Genomic DNA, 22,577 nt, shown 5'->3' with positions numbered 1-22,577 from the left:
GCCTGAAAGCTCTGAGGCAGGGTCAACGCCCCCTACAGGCCTATATCAGCGATTTCCGGCTGCTTAGCCAGGATTCCGCCTGGAATGAGGCTGCGCTCGTGGATGCCTTCCAGGATGGATTGTCGGAGGAGATGTTGGATGAGCTGGCCCGCGTGGACATTCCCTCAGACCTGAATGGGCTGATCCATCTTTGTCTGCGGATCGATGCCCGGCTGCAGCAGCGAAAGAGTCGCCGTGCCACCCCACAGACCCCTGCCGCCCCTGTAGTGCGTGAGCCCCCAGTCCAGAGGGAGGAGCCAATGGAGCTGGGTGCCGCCAGGTCCCGTCTATCGGCGACGGAAATGGACAGACGACGATCGGGGGGGTTGTGTTTTTACTGTGGGGACCCTGGACATTTGGCCGCTTCTTGTCCAAAGAAGCGTCAGCGGGCATCAGTGACCAAGCCTGCCCCGAGAAAGTCTCCTACTTTGCTGTCGGGAAACGGCCCGAGCCCGATCTAGACGGTGTGACAGATCGGGCGACCCACAACGACCACACCGAGCGACGCCGTTCCGATGGTGCCTGTGAACCTCCACGGCATTTGATTTTGGAGGCACGTCTGATCCTTCCTGGCAAGCCAGAGGGGATTCCGGTCCATGCCTTAATTGACTCTGGGGCTACCACTAACTTTATGGACTCGGCCTTTGTGGCCAAATGGGCTGTTCCCCAGTGTCCGGTGGATCCGCCCATGCTTGTGGAGACTATCGATGGTTGAGTGCTCCTGTCCGGGCCTATTACGGCCGCCACGCAACCCGTGTGTATGGCCATCAGTTCCCATGTGGAGGCCATCCAGTTCTACATCACTTCGGATCTGCACTTCCCCGTGGTCTTGGGGCGTGGCTCCGGGCGCATGATCCACAGATCTATTGGTCTCAGAACTTGGTCACCTTCCCAAGTTTGCAGTGCGTGGACCACTCCCGCCATATCTGTGCCGGCCAGGTGGAGGGTTCCCCAGGGGTTTCTTTGCCTCCCGAACTGTCCGACTTTGCTGATGTGTTCAGCGAGTCAGAGGCGGATCAATTACCCCCGCACAGGCCCTACGACTGCTCCATTGATCTAGTCCCGGATGCGCCTCTCCCAGTGGGGCGTTTGTACTCCATGTCGGAGCCCGAGTTGGCTGCATTGTGGGACTTCCTGACAAAGAATTTGGCTCGCGGTTTTATCCGGCCCTCGTCCTCGCCAGTGTCTGCGCCCGTGCTCTTCGTCAAAAAGAAGTCGGGCGAGTTACGGCTTTGTTGTGACTACCGGAAACTCAACGCCATCACGGTGCGCAACCGTTACCCGCTGCCCCTCATCCCCGAGCTCTTGGACCGACTCCCGGAGGCTAAGATCTTCACGAAACTGGACCTGCGTGGAGCTTACAACCTCGTCAGGGTTCGGCCGGGTGATGAGTGGAAGACGGCGTTTGGTACTCGCTATGGACATTTCGAGTACACGGTGATGCCGTTTGGCCTGACCAACGCCCCCGCTGTGTTTCAGCATTTTATGAACGACATCTTTCGGGATCTGTTGGACCAGTTTGTCGTGATCTATCTGGACGACATCCTGATTTACTCCCCGTCGCGTGAAGTGCATCATTAGCATCTCCGTCAGGTCCTGCAGCGCCTCCGGGAACATCGGCTGTTTGCCAAGTTGGAGAAGTGCCAGTTCTACCAGGTGACCATCGATTTCCTGGGTCACCGCATTTCTCCTGAGGGCATCGCCATGGAGCCGAGTAAAGTTGAGTCGTTGCAGAGTTGGCAACCCCCGCGTCGCGTGAAGGATGTTCAGCGACTTCTTGGATTTGCCAACTACTATCGAACATTCATCCCTGGCTTTGCTGCCTTGACAGCCCCCCTCACCCGGCTCCTGAGGAAGAAGACTCGCTTCCAGTGGAACGCACCCGAACAACAGGCGTTCCAGGCTTTGAAGGACGCCTTCATGAAGGAGCCCATCTTGAAGCATCCTGACCCGCAACGGCCGTTTGTCGTGGAGGCGGACGCCTCCGACATTGCCATTGGGGCCGTGTTACTCCAGGCAACGACGCCCAGCGGTACCTTTTTCCCTTGCGCGTATCACTCTCGGAAATTGAACCCCTCGGAGCGCAACTATACCATCTGGGAGAAGGAGCTGCTGGCCATCAAGGCGGCGTTCGAGGCTTGGAGGCATCATCTGGAGGGGGCGCGGCATCAAATCGAGGTCCGGACGGACCACAAGAATCTGGAAAGCCTGCAGACCGCTCAGAATTTGAACCAACGCCAGATCCGGTGGTCCCTTTTCTTTGCGAGGTTTGACTTTCGGGTGCGGTACATACCAAGCGGGCACAATCAGAGAGCGGATGCTCTGTCCAGGAAGCCCGAATATACCCGAGTGGAAGACAAGCTTCTGCCCAGGACAGTGATCCCCGTCGAGTCTTTTGCTGCGGTGCGGGAGCCGGTGGATATACGGGCTCGGATCCGGGAGGCGCAGCAGCAGGAGGCGTGGGTGGCTCAGCGGAAGGAAGAGGTGGGGCCAGATTCGCCTTGGTCGGTCACGGATGGACTTTTGTATTATCGTGACCGGCTCTATGTTCCGGGAGGGCCACTCAGGGGACTCGTCCTCAGCCAGTGTCATGATAACCCGGCTGCGGGGCATTTTGGCCTGTTCAAGACTCTGAACCTGGTCTCCCGTACCTTCTGGTGGCCCCGAGTCCGACACGACGTCCAGTCTTATGTCACCTCCTGCATCCCATGCAGACAGGCCAAGTCAGCGACAGGGGCCCCGCCTGGTTTACTGCAGCCTTTGCCAACACCCAAGAGACCCTGGGGGGCTGTGTCCATGGACTTTCTGACGGATCTACCCCCGTCCTCTGGCTTCACGACAGTGTTTGTGGTGGTGGACATGCTGACCAAGATGGCGCACTTCATCCCCTGTCGCGGCTTACCGTCAGCTCGCGCCACTAGTCGCATGTTCATCCAACAGGTGTTTCGGCTACACGGCCTTCCCGATAGAGTCGTCTCCGATAGGGGGGCCCAGTTTACAGCCCGTTTCTGGCAGGAGTTGATGCGTGCGTTGGACATTAAGGTTTGCCTCTCGTCCGCGCATCATCCTCAAACTGACGGGGGTACCGAGAAGGTCATCGGTATTTTAGAGCAGTATCTGCGCTGCTATGTCAACCTGCAGCAGGACAATTGGGTGGACTTTTTGGCCATAGCCGAGTTTGCCTTTAACAACTCGCAGCACACCTCCACGCAGATGACACCGTTCTTGGCCAATGTGGGTTATCACCCCCGGTTTTTCCCCCTTTCCCCCGTCGACTCACCGGAGCCGGCAGCGAACGACTTCATGGCGGAGTTACAGGCGATCCATCGGTTGGTGCGACGGCAGCTGGAGAAGGCCAAGGCCGACTACAAGAGGTTCGCCGATCGGTCGAGACGAGATACGCCTCCACTATCGGTGGGGGATCGGGTCTGGCTGTCCACCAGGAACCTACCATCCACACGGCCGGCGAGGAAGCTGGACCACCGTTACCTAGGACCATTCCCTGTCGAGGCAGTCATTAATCCGGTCGCCTATCGTTTAACTCTGCCACGTTCCCTGCGCGTGCACCCCGTCTTCCATCGGTCCTTGTTGGTCCCCGAACAACCGGCTTGTCCACTTCGCCAAGCGGAACCTCCCCCATCAGGACCTCGTGATGGAGGCAGCACCCCCGAGTACGAGGTCGCCAGCATCAGGGATTCCCGTTGGTTGAAAGGTCGCTTCCAGTACCTGATCGAGTGGAAAGGGTACGGGCCGGAGGACTTCACATGGGAAGACGCGACCGCCGTTCATGCCCCTGCGTTGGTGACTGCTTTTCACGAACAATTCCCATCCCGACCGCATCCGGATCGGCAGACCCAGGGGAAGGGCCCTGCGGTGCGGGATAGTGTTGTGACTCAGGGCCAGTCTGTGGGTCCGGCAGCCGGCTCAGATGTCTCGGATGACTCAGATGAGGGGGAGGAGGTGGGTGTGGAAGACGAACTGGCTGATGATGGCTTGGAGGCTTTGCAGAGCCCCCAGCCGGGGCCCTCTTCTCAGCTGCGTGAGCCCGATAGTGCGGAGGATGATGACCCACAGCTGGCCCTGTTTAAGGACGCCCGACGCAGGAGGCAGTCGAGCAGGAACAAGCAGAGGAAGGCTGTGGGACTCCTCGGGAGGAGGCAGAGGGAGACCACGCCCTGAACTCTAAATAAAAGGAGTGTTTGGGGAAGGGCTGGTTGCTGAAAGCAACCCTTCCGTTTGAGGATTCAAGTTCCAGTGTTTTGTTTCTTGTTCTGTTGTTCGTGTAATAAATCTTGGCAGACGCTTTTCAGCCTCAGACGCTCTCCAGTCTCTACTGTTTGAACAGGGGTTTGCCTTATTGCAAGGCCGGTAGCAGGCTGGTTCAGAACACGCTGTTACCTTCCCACCATAGTGGTCCCTAGTTTTCTACTTGCATTTTTACGTGCTTTCGAACTGCTAGGTTGGCAGAAGCTGGGACGAGTAACAGGCGCTCACTGTTACGCGGCACTCGGGATTCGACCCGCCAAACTGCCGACCATCTGATCAACAAGCTCAGCGTCCTAACCCACTGAGCCACCCAATTCTTACAACTGTTCTTCATATGTTTTACTCTCCAGTCCCTTGATGGATCAAGCCAAGGATATAGCTAATCTAGCATTCTGTGTAACACATAGACCAATGAGTTGCTTTGGGGGCATTCTTCAACATGAATAGGAAGACAGTAGATCATCTAATAATAATAATAATGTTGGAAGGGACCTTGGAGGTCATCTAGTCCAACCCCTTGCTAAGGCAGGAAACCCTATACCATTTCAGACAAATGGCTGTCCAGTCTCTTCTTAAAAACTTCCATGTTGGAGCATTCACCACTTCTGGAGGCAGGTTGTTCCACTGGTTAATTGTTCTCACTGTCAGGAAGTTTCTCCTTAGTTCTAGGTTGCTTCTCTCCTTGACTAGTTTCCATCCGTTGCTTCTTGTCCTGCTTTCAGGTGCTTTGGAGAATAGCTTGGCTCCCTCTTCTTTGTGGCGGCCCCTGAGATATTGGAACACTGCTATCATGTCACCCCTTACAGTTGCTTCCCAGTAGACTTGATGAACATGATTTTGGAAGATAGTAAACAATCATCAGATATCCCCATGGAGCCTACAGGTCAATGAATTTGGGCAGGTTTAAGGAAAGCTGTAGGAAGTCTGGTGGACAGAAGATGGATCACCTAAAGCAGGGATGTCCAACCTTGACAAATTTTAAGACCGGTGACTTCAACTACCAATGTTCCCCAGCTAATCAATGCTGAGTTGAAGTCCAGTCGAAGTCTTAAAAATTGCCAAGATTGGACCCCTCTGATCTAAAGCAACGAAATCATTTTGAAGATATAACATATTTACTAAGCATTCAAACCACAAAGTCTGTACAAACTCCCATTAGCGGCACACTAATGACAGGCTTGAGATGACTAAGAGGCCTCCTTCAATGTTCCTTCTATAGAGCTATTCGGAAAAACCATATCTGCCCCATAATTGATAGGTATCCTGGTTGTTTCGAAAGGATTTATCTCCAGGGGCTGCTTAAGGACGAGCAGGCAGTGATCACAGCACAGGTGGCTAGATTCTGCGCAGCAGCATTGGGCATTCGCTGGAAACACAACGAAACATTTTAGATCTTTTTAATAATCGTTTATAATTAATTTTATTACGTGTTTTTAATCCAGCATTAGACTATACTCGATGAATTTTTATGGTCAGGTCAGTATGATTCAGTTTTTCTGAAGGTAGTGTGGGAAGTCAGAGAAAGAAATGTTTTTGGAAATATTTAAAAGGGAGAATATATTTCCCTAAAGGATTTTAAAGAGGCAGAAAAGCATGCCCAGTTTTTCTTAATAGCCCCAAGATCAGGAACTAGGAAACACAATTTTAGTAGGCAAAGGTGAAGATTTCCTTAGTGAGCTTGCATCCTTGGTGTAAGCGTGGGTTTGAAAATGAGTTGATTTTCTCGGCCACAGGTCAGAAATATATTTGATTCATAGTCCATTTTTCATACAGGATGCTGTTGGTCTGAAAGTGGCTTTACCCAAAACATTAACCACTACCCCACATTGCCACACCTTGTTGCCGATTGTCCACTTCCCATTCCTTCCATCTTCCCCAGCATTAGAGCTTTCTTTCCAGAAAGAAGGAAAAACAGAACAGGCAAGACTCCGCCCTTTTCCAAGTCAATTTATTTTCAGCCCTATTGTTAAATCATTTGTGATGATTTAACAACCAAAGAATAAGAAATAAAGGTTGCAGTTTTTAAAATACGGCCTGAGGCTTGCATTTAAAGATAAATGACATTTCAAAGTATAAATCCTGATGCTTTGGGGATACTAAAACTACTAGCAGGAAAGGGTTTTAAAATTTTAATTATTATTATTTAAAAAAAAAATAATTTCCCAGTTTTACAAGAAAATGGCAGTGCATTTATAGTTGACACTTGAAAAAGGGCCGGCAAGACTCCATTCTTCTAGAAGAGAAGGCCAGAATTTTCTTTGCCTATCTCCTATACCAGGGGTCCCCAACCTATGGGCCACGGCCTGGTACCGGGTTGTGGGGTCTTGGCCAGCGGGCTGCAGAAATGGCTGGCCAGGGTGCACACTCATGGCCGTGCATTCTCCACTTGCACTAGCGCCCGCGGCCCTGCGAATGGGAACACTAGCACAGGGGGTGGGTGCGTACCTAGTTTGTGCATGCATGAATGGGGCGCTAGCGTGTGTGTGTGTGTGTCTGAGGCCTATTTACGCAGGCACAAATGGGCACTAGCCGCCACGGGGGGTGCACGGCTGTTTGTGCATGCGCATGTCTCCAGCTCATGCACAAACGCAGCCGCTAGTACTGTGGCACTGGGTGTGGCCCCGTTTGCGTGCATGCGGTAATTTGGAAGCTGCTCTCCCCTCCAGGCTGCGAGCTCGGAAAGGCTGGAGAACTCTGTGCTATACTTTAAAATACCAACAGAAGAAAATATTTATAGTTCGCAATTGAACTGTGGGGTCCTTGCTGCTCTCTGAGCTCCATTGTTTTCTTGTATATAAACGGAGAGCAAAACCTCTTCTAGCACTGATGATGTTACCTAGTTGGATAATGAAACGTTTGCAAGAAAACAACCAAGCTGAGAGAGAAAACACAGACACACACACACACACACCCCTCCATTTTAAGGTACATTCTGCAAAAGCTGGGTATGCAGAGAGCTCTTCGTCCACCTTGGAAATTAACAGATGTCCAAACTCAGGGTTTTCCATACAGCTAGGAGAACAGAGTCACCACAAATATCTACATGTGTATCTCGCCGTTGGCCAAATACGTAGATCCAAGGTAATCCATCCAAGTCCTGATGCGAACCACACATATCTTATGGTCTTAATACATTTTCTCAGGGATATCAAACGAAATGCGTCTAGTCGGGACATAGCAATGTCATACAACCGCAGGGAAATCTGATTTTTGTACTAATGGGCTAAAATAGCCAATAGGCCAATGATGTTTAATCAAATAAAAGAAGGGGTGGAGATACATACTATCCCTTAAGACTGGAAACTGGCTCTTATCCCTCATCTATTATTTGACCATCGATTGCCTGGACCTTAAGCCCTAAGTTCTTTTTTCTTCTTTTAAAGATGGTAGTTCTGAAGAGAATAGTATACATCAGTTTGTTATTTTGCATATGCAGTTAATAAACGTAGCTCCCGCTTTTGCGTTTTCAAAGATTTTCATTCCTTCATTTCCTGATTCACGAGAGAGAGAAAAGAAAGAAAAAAAAAGAGATGGATATTTTAAAAACATTTTAAGGTGAATTGCAGCCATCAGCCACGTGACCTGTTGACAGTATGCTCTTTCTATATCTAACTTTTACCCATTTATCTGATGTCATGCTATCCAGCCACAATTAAAAAAGGTCTCTGACTGGCTTACATAAAGTCTATTGAAGTTTCTTGAATTCAAAATGTAGTTTAATTCTGTCGATTAAAATAAAGCCTTCTATCATCATCATCATCATCATCAAATCTAGAAAAGCCCATTGGGGTAATCTGACACCCACTGAAACTTTGCCACCTTAAAAAGCTCCCTGAATTTTTTACTCAGAATTTGTGATCAATTCTCAGTTGCACAAGTAGTGTGGTTTTTTTTTAAAAGCCCAGCCCAATTGCCGGCAATGGGGAAAAAGCCGCGATATGTCACAACACGTCACGTGACGTTGTGAGTTTGACACCCTTGGTCTAGATCAGGGGCAGGCAACCTTGGCTCTTTTATGACTCGTGGACTTCAACTCCCAGAATTCCTGAGCCAGCCGTGCTGAGGGGAAAAGGAGAGTTTCCAAGCTGAGCCATGCTGGCTAAGGAATTCTGGGAGCTGAAGTCCACAAGTCATAAAAGAGACAAGGTTACCTACCCCTGGCCTAGGCCTGGGCCGCTTTATGACTCGTGGACTTCAACTCCCAGAATTCCTGAGCCAGCTGTGCTGAGGGGAAAAGGAGAGTTTCTAAGCTGAGCCGTGCTGGCTAAGGAATTCTGGGAGTTGAAGTACACAAGTCATAAAAAAGCCAAGGTTGCCTACCCCTGGCCTAGGCCTAGGCTGCTTTATGACTCATGGACTTCAACTCCCAGAATTCCTGAGCCAGCTGTGCTGAGGGAAAAGGAGAGTTTCTAAGCTGAGCCTTGCTGACTAAGGAATTCTGGGAGTTGAAGTCCACGAGTCATAAACGAGGCAAGGTTGCCTACCCCTGTTCTAGATCAATGTATCGCAATCTTGGCAAATTTAAGATGCGTGGACTTCAACTCCCAGCATTCTGCAGACATGCTCACCACCTTGAGTTATTTCTAAAAATAATAAAGGCAGGATGACAAATAAATAAATGTCAAATTACTAATTATATTAGATGGGTTTGCTGGGGAAGTAGCTGCTGTATGCCAGATACTAAGAGCTCTAATGCCAAGGTCTTCCAATTATAATTTTTGATGTTGAAGGAGGTCAAGGTGGTGGCGTGAATAACGTAGCCCAATCAGCCCCCCAAAAGTGTACAAATAGTCCTCAACCTATGACGACAATCCAGCCCAAAATTTCGATTGGTAAGCAAGATAAAGTTGTTAAGTGAGTTGCGCCTCATTTTATGACCTTTTTTTGCTACAGTTGTTAAGTGAATCATGGAGGCATGGTAGTGCAGTGGTTAGAACGCAGTATTGCAGGCTGACTCTGCCCACTGCCAGCAGTTCGATCCTGACCGGCTCAAGGTTGACTCAGCCTTCCATCCTTCCGAGGTCGCTAAAATGAGGTCCCAGATTGTTGGGGGTCAATATGCTGATTCTGTAAACTACTTAGAGAGGGCTGTAAAGCCCTGTGAAGTGGTATATAACTCTAAGTGCTATTGATAGATCCATGGCAGCACAGTGGTTAGAATGCAGTATGGCAGGCTAACTCTGCCGACCGCCAGCAGTTTGATTCTCACCGGCTCAAGGTTGACTCAGCCTTCTATCCTTCTGAGGTCGATAAAATGATGACTCAGATTGTTGGGGGCAAGATGCTGACTCTGTAAACCGCTTAGAGAGGGCTGTAAAAGCACTGTGAAGTGGTATATATGTCTAAGCACTAGCGCTAAGTGCTTAAGCAAGAAATAAAACCAGCATCTGGAAACCCTGGAGTTCAGAGGTTTCATCCTGGATTTCAGTGATGGGCTGCCCTGATCACAGCATAGTATTCAGAAAAATGCTTTTAAGGAATCTGGAATGGATGATATCTAAGCGCTTTAAGGTATTATATCTGGGAGTCATATAACATCAGGGAAATGTTTAATTAAAGCATGTTATTTAGTTGTTAAGCGAACCAGATAGTTGTTAAGCAAATCTGGCTTCTCCCATTGAGTTTGTTTTTTCAGAAGCCAGCTAGGAAGATTACAAATATGATCCTGAGACAGGGCAACCATCATAAATACAAGCTAGTTACCAAGTGCCTGTATTTTGATCATTTTGACCATAGGGATGCTGCCACAGTCCTAAGTGTGAAAAATGACAATAAGTTTTTCCCCCCAATGCCGTTGTAAATTCAGACAGTCGCTAAACAAATGGTTATAAGTCAAGGACTATTTGTATGTACTTATAATGCCCCAAATTATCAACCAAGATGGTTCAATGGGTGTCTACCGATTGCCAGCAGCAAAATTCTATTTGAATCAGGGTTAGATGTCGTATCAATGTTCAGCTCCCGGAACTGAGTTTGGGGGAAATTAAATGCCAAGAATTTTCAAGAACTGCAATTGATTTGGCAGGGTTCCCATTTCACGCCCAACTGAACTGCAAGACTTGCATGTTGAGATGTTAAACCCTTCACCCATTTCTCAAGCCACAGAAAAGTTATACATACAACTGCGGTCTGTCAAGTGCAAAGGATCAGGACCATACATTAAGTTGCAGTTCGAAAGATTTATTGCTCAAACCTAGGCACAAGGATCTAGTCAACTAAAGTTTAATGACGAATTGGCACCCGATACAAGGTTGACACAATTCAAGAGAGGCTGGACTTACAGCATTCGTTGGAACATAACAATTCTATGCTGATGACTCACTTAACTCCACCCCCAGTTCTGCTTATGCTTCTCCTACCTACACAGTCTGTCAATGGGTCTCTTCTGCTTTGTTGGAGTTTTTTTTTAGGAGAACAAAGAAATGAGGATCAAGGCCTTAATATTTTTAGAAGACATGAAGAGTAGAATTGGAATGACACTTCAAAGGCTCATCAGCATCACAAATGGCCATCGGCATCACAATGCTCAAGACTTACACATTTTCACTCAAGTCTGATCCAAGTCTGATACTTGTCTGGATCTGCATTACTCATCAAAGTGGTGTAAACGGTGAGCCTGATGAAAGAAAACACACAAAAACCAATAATGAAGTCCAGGAGCAGATCAAATTTTCAGTCCAACCCAATTGGAAGAGAATAAACATCAGATTCATCACAGTGTCTGTGTTTGCCTGACAATTCTTTGGACAATAAACCTGATGGAAACTAACCAAGGAGAGAAGCAACCGAGAACTAAGGAGAAATTTCCTGACTGTTAGAACAATTAATCTGTGGAACCACCTGCCTCCAGGAGCTGTGAATGCTCCAACACTGGAAGTTTTTAAGAAGAGATTGGACAACCATTTATTTGAAATGGTATATGGTCTTCTGCCTGAACAGGTGGTTCGACTAGAAGACCTCCAAGGTCCCTTCCAACTCTGTTCTGTTATTCTGATGTCATAAATCACATTACAACTAGAAAAGTACCAAATTCAGCCCTTGCATGATGTGTGAACTCAGCCAAATCCCATGTTTTGCAAAGAACAGCCAGATGTTTCAGGGATTCCTACGGAGGGACATGACATCAAGCGTTCTCTCCTACTATTGCTATTTGCTCATAGTCCTCACTGAAATGTTAATTTGCAGGGGCGTATATGGAGCCCTAGAGGTATATGGTGGTGGAAAGAATACAGGTAGTCCTCGACTTACAACAGTTCACTTAGTGACTGCTCAAAGTTACAACAGCACTGAAAAAAGTGACACGATTGTTTTTCACACTTACAACCACTGCAGCATATGTGCCCCTAATATAAGCTCTACCCCAAAAACAAGCCCTCGTTAAGACCCCGCCCACTCCGTCCCACCATCTGGTTGTACGAGGTGGGGGCGAGGCACATGGATAAAAATCAACCTAGGGCGGGGGTAGGGGGGCTGCCCCACACGCCCCGCTCCTGCTTACCTTAGGACTGCCGCAGCCAGGCCCCCCACAGCCCAACACCTGTTGTGCCGCTGCCCGACTTCACTGTGTCCTCTTGCTGCTGTTCGCGGCCAGATGCCACATGGCGTATTGCACCAGTGCCACCACTTGTGGCTCATCGCGCTGGTACCACCACTCGCGGCAGGAGGCCACGTGGCTCGTCGTGCCAGTGCTGCCGGATGCCCACTCCACAGCACAACACGCCACGTGACCTCCTGCTGCGAGTGGTGGCACCAACACGATGAGCCATGTGGCCTCCTGATGGAGTGGTGGCACTGGCACGATGAGCCACGTGCCGTCCGGCTGCAAGCAGCCACAGAAGAAATTGGGCAGTGATGCAATAAGTGCGGCGGTCCTAAGGTAAACGGGTAAGACATCCTCTGAAAATAAGACCTGGTGCCACTTTTGGAGGCAAAAATAAATATAAGACCGAGTCTTATTTTCGGGGGGACACGGGGTATACTAAGCACAGAACAGTTTGTGTGGAGAGGCTTTTGCACATAACCCCCGGTTGATTATCTTTTCCCAAAAAAGGCTGTGTGAAATCCAAAATGAATGCATTTTACTTTTTTAAAAAAACTTACGGGTTTAATACAGGTACTGTTGATAACACCTGGAAAAAAAAATAAAGCACAAGATGGTCATGCATTTAGACTTTTGACAATGAATACCAGTCCAAACATATTAAGCAAAAGATTCACAAGTGCAGCTGCACAGCATACAGGTAGTCTTCAATTTACAAGAGTTCATTTACCGACCGTTCAAAGTACAACAGTGCCGATGAAAAGTGGCTTATGACTATTTTTCATGCTTCTGACTGTGGCAGCATCCCCATGGCCATGTGATCGATATTTGGATGCTTGGCAATTGATTCATATTTATGACAGTTGCAAGGTCCCTAGGCAGCGACCTTTTGACAAGCAAAGTCAATGGGGAAGCCAAATTCACTTAACAACCGTGTTCCTAACTTAACGACTTGCAGTTGATTAATTTAACAATTCCACCAAGAAAGGTCACAAAATGGGGCAAAATTCCCTTAACAACTGTCTTAGCAACAGAAATTTTGTGGAAATCAGTTGTGGTCATAAGTCAAGGACTGCCCGTATTAGGGCAACTTTCTCCCCACTGGAGCTCCCCAAATGTGTTGCATCAAGGAGGTCCCACGCTGGGTGTCAAGATTGAATCACTAGGATGCCTGCTAGTTTCTATCGCTAGTCAACTTGCCATAGAAAAAGGTGGGAAGTGTCGACAGTGAAGGGAGAAAATGCAATGCCAAGAAGCCATTCACGGACTGTGAGGGCCTGGAAAATGGCAAGGTCACTACCGCAGGTGCTTGATGGAGACATGAACTGTTCCCATAGCAAAAAGAAATATTAGTATTGGACAATGTGAACACCCGGTAGGTGGGGCAAGGGAATCTATTGTTTAACTAAGCTGCTGTGATTCAGCGTCAGCCTGTGATACCAGCAGCTGAGTCTGATGATTCTGAAGAGGAGGAGGAGCAGGATGGGTTTGGAGAGCCTTTGGTATCAGAGGGAGGCTCTGATGCACTGCAGGACTCTCAGCCTGGCCCCTCCCGTCATGTTCCTCCTCAGACTCAGCCGTGTGAGCACAAGGGATTGGATGTAGATGATTCACAGCTGGATCTATTCAGGGACGCTAGGAGCCAGAGGCAATCCAACAGAGCAGAACAGAGGAAGGCAATGAGGCAACTTGGTGAGAGGAGAAGAAGGCAATGAGAAGCTACGCCTTGGGACTGCTGATAAAAGAGGAAGGTGTGGAAGGTGCTGGTTGCTGAAGGCAACCGTTTGAAGATCTTCTGCTAGAGTCCTGGTCTGTTATTCCTGTTTAACTCTTGTTTGAACTTTTGATTTCTTTGTAAATAAATTTGGTTGGGTTTTTTCCAGCCTATTGACTATAAAAAGGGGTTGTCCCTGACATTCAAACAGGGCTGGTCATAGGCTGGAACAGAACATAAGCAAGCTTTTGCACGGGAAACCCAGAGGTGGTTTTTTTTCTCCAGTTCCAAGATGGTGTATCTCGTTTTGCCTTTTGAGACTTAATTGCCTTGTGGAATCCTTTTGTTGGGTTGGATAGTTGGACTAATGACACTGGGATCGCCACGATCCACAGAACACCCACCAGAAATTATCTTGGTTGAGCCTAGAGGTGCATAAAATGCCTCCTGCTGAAGTGTTCCAAACTTGGAACAACATGTACTCATGTCCAAAATATCAGGCCAATCGAAGTCTGTCAGAAATGATTTGACCCCAAACGCGGCCACTTCAAGGTCTCCCAGGATATTTTAAGGCTAGGAAAGTTTCGCACACGTTGTTAACTACAATATCTAAGCTAAGTGTGAAACTTCGATCCAAGGAAAGGTCCATTGGGATAGTAATACTGTCACGCCTTGCAGGGGTATTTCATGAAATTGTAAATTAAAGGCGCACCATGACTAAGAGCTCTAGTTAAGTTTTTTAAATCTGTCTCGTCCTAAAATGTTGTCTTCTAAGTATAAATTTGAATGCTTGATATGTAAATGTGTGTGTGTGTGTGGGGGGGTTAAATTCTAAAAGAAAAAAGAAAATTGATTTTTTTCACGGAATAGAATAGAACAGAACAGAACAGAATAGAATACAGGAAAGAATAAGAATAGAATAGAATAGAGAACAGGAAAGAATAAGAATAGAATAAAGAATAAGAATAAGAATAAAATAGAATACAATAGAGTACAGTAGAGCAGAGCAGAGCAGAGCAGAACAGAACAGAATAACTTTATTGTCACTTTAAATGTACACTAATCAGCATATGTTAAAATGAGATTTTGTCGCATACAGCTCTCCAAGGGGAACCACCTCCAATGTACATTGCTTAAACATGACAAAAATGAATAAATAAAATAAATTATGCATATTATTATTATTATATTATAATATTATAATATATTATTATATTATTATTAAATTTAAGAATTAAATTTAATTCTTTTTAATTGTTTTTAATTTTTTGTATCAGTGTTTTAAGTACCCTGTAAACCGCCCTGAGTCCTTCGGGAAAGGGCGGTATATAAATCCAATAAAATAAAATAAAATAAATAAAATATACCCACATACACACACATACTGTATGTGGCCCAAAGAAACAACAGTCTAGTTCGGATATATATTATATGTACGTGGTCAGAAAAACAAATTCCGTGAGTTTACCAGACGGATGGCATAGGGAACAAAGCTATTGCAGAATCTGGTAGTCCTGCTAGAAATACTTTGAAATTACGCAAATCATTGAAGCTGTTAGGTGAATCAAATAGTCATTAAGCGAACCCAGTTTCCTCCACGGACAACAGCAAAAGGATCATGATTTAGACTTGCCTTAAAGAGGGAATTGAGATTGATATGTTCCTGTCCTGTCCTATTTAGTGCTTTAATAGCTGGAGTTCTGCGGAATAAAAATAAAATGTTAGTTGACCAATATAACTGATTTCACGTCAAGAGTGTATGAACCTGGATTTTAAAAAGTTGCCTCTATTGCTGGATTTTAAAGAAGTGGATTATTTCTTATTTCAGGAAGAGGTCCAGATATTTTCCTTTGCACCCAATCCATTTTCCCAGGTATAGAAAATACAATTCTTCGTTTCCTACATGGACATCCAAAAATGCTTTTCCCTTTAAGATTCCTGTAATGTAGTGGGACCTACGCAAGGAAGAGACGCCAGCCGGAGTACATGTTCAGCTCTTTATTGGGGGAGAACGTACTGGAAAACAAGGGCTACCTGGCCTCCTTAAATACCTTGCCAGGTAGGCAACCAGCCAATGGGGTTGGCCCTAGGTTTCCTGCCGAAACTAGGTTTCCCACCAAAACCGTCCAGGCCAATGCCCCCTGGTGGCTGTTGCTATGCGGCTGCCTGCATCAGGATACATAACACCTCCGCCCCCACTTTTTTTTTCTATTAGAAACTCTATATTTTGGGTTGTATTTTGCATTCTAGGAAATAGACATTACATGTTGTAAAAATTATTCATGAGGAAGAAAATCACTGAATGCTTTGATGGTTTACCCAGAGCCAAAGCTAAATCCATATATCAAGATTTCTTTATACTGATTCAATATAACAGTAGGTGTTCTGCATGATTATTATTTATTTATTTATTATTTAAATTTATATACCGCCCTATTCCCGTAGGACTCAGGGCGGTTTACAGGGAAATTAAAATACATAGTATACAAAATTAAAATCAATTAAAACAATTAAATTACAGTCCCTGAAGTTACCCCTTCATGGATTACTGCCTTGTCGTGGCGAAGGGGCTTGCGTAATTCAATGAAGCTATGAGCTATGCCGTGCAGGGCCACCCAAGACGGACAGGTCATAGCAGAGAGTTCTGACAAAACGTGATCCACTGGAGAAGGAAATGGCAAACCACTCCAGTATCTTTGCCATGAAAACCCTATGGACAGTACCAAAAGGCAAAACGATATGACGCTGGAAGATGAGCCCCTCAGGTCGGAAGGTGTCCAATATGCTACTGGGGAAGAGCAGAGGGCTAGTACTAGTAGCGCCAGAAAGAATGAAGCGACTGGGCCAAAGCCGAAAGGACGCTCAGCTGTGGATATGTCTGGTGGTGAAAGGAAAGTCCGATGCTGTAAAGATTTTTTCTCCATAGGAACCTGGAATGTAAGATCCATGAATCAAGGAAAACTGGACGTGGTCAAACAAGAGATGACAAGACTGAACATTGACATCTTAGGTATCAGCGAACTAAAATGGACAGGAATGGGTGAATTTAATTCAGATGACCATCAGGTATACTACTGTGGGCAAGAATCCTTCAGAAGAAATGGAGTAGCCTTCATAGTCAATAAAAGAGTAGGAAAAGCAATACTGGGATACAATCCTCAAAATGACAGAATGATCTCAGTTCGAATCCAAGGCAAACCATTCAATATCACAGTAGTCCAGGTCTATGCCCCAACCACCAGTGCTGAAGAGGATGAAATTGACCAGTTCTATGAAGCACTACAGCACCTTATAGAACTAACACCAAAAAATGATGTTCTTATCATCATGGGGGATTGGAATGCTAAAGTAGGAAGCCAAAAGATAACTGGAATAACAGGCAAGTTTGGCCTTGGAGTGCAAAATGAAGCAGGGCACAGGCTGATAGAATTCTGTCAAGAGAATACAATGGTCATAGCAAACACTCTTTTCCAACAACCCAAGAGACGGCTCTACACATGGACATCACCAGATGGTCAACACAGAAATCAGATTGACTATATGCTCTGCAGCCAAAGATGGAGAAGCTCTATACAGTCAGTAAAAACAAGACCAGGAGCTGACTGTGGCTCAGACCATGAGCTTCTCCTTGCAAAGTTTAGGCTTAAACTGAAGAAAGTAGGGAAAAGCACTAGGCCACTCAGGTATGAATTAAATCATATCCCTGTTGAATATACAGTAGAGGTGACAAATAGATTTAAGGAATTAGATCTGATAGACAGAGTGCCTGAAGAACTATGGACAGAGGTTCGCGACATTGTACAACAGGTAGCAACCAAAACCATCCCAAAGAAAAAGAAATGCAAGAAAGCAAAATGGCTGTCTGAGGAAGCTTTGCAAATAGCTGAGGAAAGGAGGGAAGCGAAAGGCAAGGGAGAAAAAGAAAGATACACCCAATTGAATGCAGAATTCCAGAGAATAGCTAGAAGAGATAAGAATGCCTTCTTAAATGAACAGTGCAAAGAAATAGAAGAAAATAATAGAATAGGGAGGACCAGAGATCTTTTCAAGAAAATTGGAGAAATGAAGGGAACGTTTAATGCAAAAATGGGCATGATAAAGGACCAAAATGGCAGGGACCTAACAGAGGCAGAAGAGATTAAGAAGAGGTGGCAAAATTACACAGAAGAACTATACAAGAATGAGCTTAACGTCCCTGATAATCACAATGAGGTGGTCACTGACCTCGAGCCAGACATCCTAGAATGTGAAGTGAAGTGGGCCTTAGAAAAGCTGAGCAACAACAAAGCTAGTGGAAGTGACAGTATTCCAGCTGAGCTATTCAAAATCTTAAAAGACAATGCAGTAAAAGTGCTACACTCAATTTGCCAGCAAATTTGGAAAACTCAACAATGGCCACAGGATTGGAAAAGATCAGTTTACATTCCAATTCCAAAGAAAGGCAGTGCCAAAGAATGTTCAAACTATCGCACCATTGCACTCATTTCTCATGCTAGTAAAGTCATGCTTAAAATCCTACAAGCTAGACTTCAGCAGTATGTGGATCGAGAACTACCAGAAGTGCAGGCAGGATTTCGAAGAGGCAGAGGAACTAGAGATCAAATTGCCAACATACGCTGGATCATGGAGAAAGCTAGGGAGTTCCAGAAAAACATCTACTTCTGCTTCATTGACTATGCTAAAGCCTTTGATTGTGTGGATCATAACAAACTGTGGCAAGTTCTTAAAGAGATGGGAGTACCAGACCATCTTATTTGTCTCTTGAGAAACCTATATGCGGGTCAAGAAGCAACAGTGAGAACTGGACACGGAACCACTGATTGGTTCAAAATTGGGAAAGGAGTCCGGCAAGGCTGTATACTGTCGCCCTGCCTATTTAACTTATATGCAGAGCACATCATGAGAAAGGCAGGGCTAGATGAATCAAAAGTTGGAATTAAGATTGCCGGAAGAAATATCAACAACCTAAGATACGCAGATGATACCACTCTAATGGCAGAAAGTGAAGAAGAACTAAAGAGCCTCTTGTTGCAGGTGAAGAAGGAGAGTGCAAAACTTGGGTTGAAACTTAACATTAAGAAAACCAAGATCATGGCATCTGGCCCTCTCAATTCCTGGCAAATAGATGGGGAAGAAATGGAGGTAGTGACAGATTTTATTTTCCTGGGCTCCAAGATCACTGCAGATGGGGACTGTAGCCAAGAAATTAAAAGACGCTTGCTCCTGGGGAGGAAAGCCATGGCAAATCTAGACAGCACACTAAAAAGCAGAGACATCACCCTGTCAACAAAAGTGCGTATAGTCAAGGCTATGGTCTTCCCAGTTGCAACGTATGGCAGTGAAAGTTGGACCATAAGAAAGGCTGAGCGCCAAAGAATTGAGGCCTTTGAACTGTGGTGCTGGAGAAGACTCCTGCGAGTCCCTTGGACCGCAAGGCGATCAAACCGGTCAGTCCTAGAGGAGATCAATCCTGACTGCTCTTTAGAAGGCCAGATCCTGAAGCTAAAACTCAAGTACTTTGGCCACCTAATGAGAAGGAAGGACTCACTGGAGAAGAGCCTAATGCTGGGAAAGATCGAGGGCAATAGAAGAAGGGGACGACAGAGAATGAGGTGGCTGGATGGAGTCACTGAAGCAGTAGGCGTGAGCTTAAATGGACTCCAGAAGATGGTAGAGGACAGGAAGGCCTGGAGGAATGTTGTCCATAGGGTCGCGATGGGTCGGACACGACTTCGCAGCTAACAACAACAACCCTGAAGTTAAACTAAAACCCAATTAAATTAAATTAAATTAAAACCCCTCAGTCTGGGCCAAACAACTGATGGGTGAACCTTCAGAGTCAGACGTACGTTTTAAAATGTCCTATAGCTCATTATACTTTTGCAGGTGTGCGTACGTGTCTACCTTTGAGTCAGTTTTGACTGCTATCATGTCACCCCTATTTCTTCTTTTTAGACTAGCGAAACCCAAGTCCTGCAACTGTTCTTCATACCTTTTAGTCTCCAGGCTTTTGATCATCTTAGTTGTTCTTCTCTGAATTTTTTTGCAAGCTCTCAACATCTTTTTTGTGATATGGCGACACAAAATTGGCTGCAGTATTCCAGGCGTGGTTTCACTAGGTTTTTATAAATCGGTACTAATACTTTTCATGATCTTGATTCTATGCCTCTGTTTATACAACCCAGGATTGTATTAGCTTTTATGGCTGCTGCTGCTGCACCCAGCTGGCTCATATCTTGATGTGGGTATCCTTCCAGAAAAACATACATTACCTTCGATCATCAAAAGGCGGTGGTTTTGTCCAGTGGTCATAATTGGTCTCCACTCGGTACCACCTTCCAAAAAACAGAAAATATACTTAAAAGCAGACATATTATAACGTTTATTTATTTATTTGTATTCCACCTTTATTATTTTTACAAATAACTCAAGGCAGAGTTTATATCTAACACACCTCCCTTCTATTGTCCCCACAACAACTGCCATATGTGATGGGTTAGGCCAGGGGTAAGCAACCTTGGCTCTTTTATGACTCGTGGACTTCAACTCCCAGAATTCCTGAAGTTCACGAGTCATAAAGCAGCCTAGGTCTAGGCCAGGGGTAGGCAACCTTGGCTTTTTTATGACTCGTGGACTTCAACTCCCAGAATTCCTGAGCCAGCATGGCTCATCTTGGAAACCTCTCCCTTTTCTCTCAGCATGGCTGGCTCAGGAATTCTGGGAGTTGAAGTCCACGAGTCATAAAAGGGCCTAGGCCTAGGCCAGGGGTAGGCAACCTTGGCTCTTTTATGACTCGTGGACTTCAACTCCCAGAATTCCTGAGCCAGCATGGCTCATCTTGGAAACCTCTCCCTTTCCCCTCAGCATGGCTGGCTCAGGAATTCTGGGAGTTCAAGTCCACAAGTTCACACGTCATAAGAGAGCCAAGGTTGCCTACCCCTGGTTTAGGCTGAAAGAGAATGACAGCTGTTTCATGCCTAAAATGGGACTAGATCTCACAGTCTCCTGGTGATTGGCCCAAAGTCACCCACATGGCTTTCATGCCTAAAGTGGGATTAGAACTCACCATCTCCTGGTGATTGGCCCAAAGTTACTCAGGTGGCTTTCACGCCTATGGCAGGACTAGAACTAGAATGTCTTGTTTAGCATCTGAAATTTTGGGCTCCATGGTGATCGTAAGCCGAGGAATGGCTGTAATACCCTCCAGAGATTCCTTCCAGACTTTTTGCTTATGGAAACTTTTAATTCCAGGTTTCAACAATCGTACCAATAGGAGAGAATATTTGTAGCTATTTTCCCATAACAACAACCCTGTGAGGTTATTGAGCTGAGAGAGAATCACTGGTTCCAGACACCCAGTTGACTTGCACACCTAAGGCGGAACTAGAACTCACAGGCTCCTGGTAATTGGCCCAAAGTCTCCCAGGTGGCTTTTATGCCTGAGGCGGGACTAGAACTCTCAGGTTCCTGGTGATTGGTTCAAAGTCACTCAGGTGGCCTTCACGCCTAAGGCAGGACTAGAACTCACCGTCTCCTGCTGATTGGCCCAACGTCAACCAGGCGGCTTTCACACCTAAGGAGGGACTAGAATTCACCATTCCCCCCTCTTTCTAGCTATTCAGTATTTGGTTTGCACTTAGTAGGCAACACACAAAACCAGTCCATGTTCTTTTGCTACAAATCCCAGTTAAAAGCCCTGAAAGAGCATTTAAAGGTAAACTTAGTTTCATGTCCAACTCTAGGGGACGGAGCGCATCTGTTTCTTAGCTGAGAGAGCCAGCATTGTTCGAAGATGCTTCCGTGGTCATGTGGCCAGCACAGCTATACACGAGAGGCACACACAACGCTGTTACCTTCCCACCAAAGGGGTACTCATTTATCTACTCGCATCTGAATGCTTTCAAACTGCTAGGTGGGCAGGAGCAAGGAACGGGAACTCACCCCACTGTGCAGGGGCTTGAACCAGGGGTATGAAGCTCAGTGTCTTTAGCCACTGAGCCACCATACCCCCCCCCACACACACACACAAAGAAAAGCATTTACTGACTTCCGCTGGCGGCGCGGCGCCGAAGACAGCCTCCCCTGGCTGCCCGCGGCTCAGCTGTTTGTTTTTTCGCCCGAAACAGCGCCGATCAGCTGTTCGGGCGAAATTGAAGCCCCCTCCTCGGGAGAAGAGGAGGGGGTGAGGCCCCAGGTAGGGGTAGAGTTCTCCGAGGCCGCCTGAGCTTCGAGCTTGGGCGGCTGAAGGATCGAACTCCCCCGAAGCCTGGGTTGCTCCCAGCTGGCCGTCGTCTCTGCTCCGAATTTCCTGGAGCAGAGCCAGGCGTCTGCGAACCATCCCTGCCTGAAGAAAGGACTATGATTTAAAGGAGCAGGCAGAGCGGTACAAGAGGAAAAGGTGAAGAGATGAAGAGGATTATTTTATTTTACTCTCAAGCTTGATGGACTATGCTTAAAACTTAAAGTGAAAGTGCGTCACAATTGTAAGTAAAAGATGGCGGCTAAACCTCCCCCTAGAACTTTTCGGAGTGCTGGAAATTCTCCGGTGCAACAACAATCATTACTGCAGGCGTTGCATTCTCCTGATGTATTGACATCGAAGGATCTTGAAAAACATACCCAGTTAATTTTGGAGTCAATGGGTGTTAAATTTGCACAGATGGAGGAGAAATTGGAGAAATTGGAGCAGAGAATGGAAGAAAGGATGGAGCAGAAACTTAGAGAGATGAAGGTAGACATTTTGTCCTCAGTGCATAAAGTAGCTAAATGTGTGGAGGTGCTGGATGATCAAGTGGAAGACTTGACTCAAAAGAATGCTATATTAGAAGCAAAAGTATTGGAAATTGAAGATTTAAAAGACAAAATGGATAGCGAACAGAGTTTGGCTCAATTTTACCAGATGCAGTTTGCTGTTAGAATTAGAGGCCTAAAAGAGAATATTAAGGAAGATTTAAAGCAGCTGGTTTCTGAGGCTTTTGAGGGGGTATTGAACCATCCAGCATCTGAAATAAAACAAGG

The 22,577-nt window shown here is 46.4% G+C and overlaps 2 protein-coding genes across 2 annotated transcripts in view; both read right to left on the bottom strand.

The window, feature by feature from the left end:
- The window catches only part of PPEF2 (protein phosphatase with EF-hand domain 2), a gene marked incomplete at its 5' end in the record, with an annotated part of 43,046 nt that extends 36,372 nt beyond the window's left edge, over nt 1–6,674 (bottom strand). Inside the window, one exon of the mRNA XM_081333327.1 lies at nt 6,581–6,674. Coding sequence (XP_081189453.1) covers nt 6,581–6,674 — 94 coding nt within the window. The remainder of the gene's footprint in view (nt 1–6,580) is intronic.
- NAAA (N-acylethanolamine acid amidase) overlaps nt 6,246–22,577 on the bottom strand; it is a 29,992-nt gene continuing 13,660 nt past the window's right edge. Inside the window, exons 7-11 of the mRNA XM_081333346.1 lie at nt 19,832–19,894; nt 15,193–15,259; nt 12,406–12,434; nt 10,843–10,921; nt 6,246–7,796 (exon numbers count right to left, since the gene is read on the bottom strand). Of these exons, the coding sequence (XP_081189472.1) occupies nt 10,849–10,921; nt 12,406–12,434; nt 15,193–15,259; nt 19,832–19,894 (232 nt within the window). The 3' untranslated portion in view covers nt 6,246–7,796; nt 10,843–10,848. The remainder of the gene's footprint in view (nt 7,797–10,842; nt 10,922–12,405; nt 12,435–15,192; nt 15,260–19,831; nt 19,895–22,577) is intronic.

This window comes from Vipera berus (assembly GCF_964194415.1).
Source record: "Vipera berus genome assembly, chromosome: 7".
Lineage (NCBI taxonomy): Eukaryota > Metazoa > Chordata > Lepidosauria > Squamata > Viperidae > Vipera > Vipera berus.
This window is presented reverse-complemented; position numbering and strand designations above follow the sequence as displayed.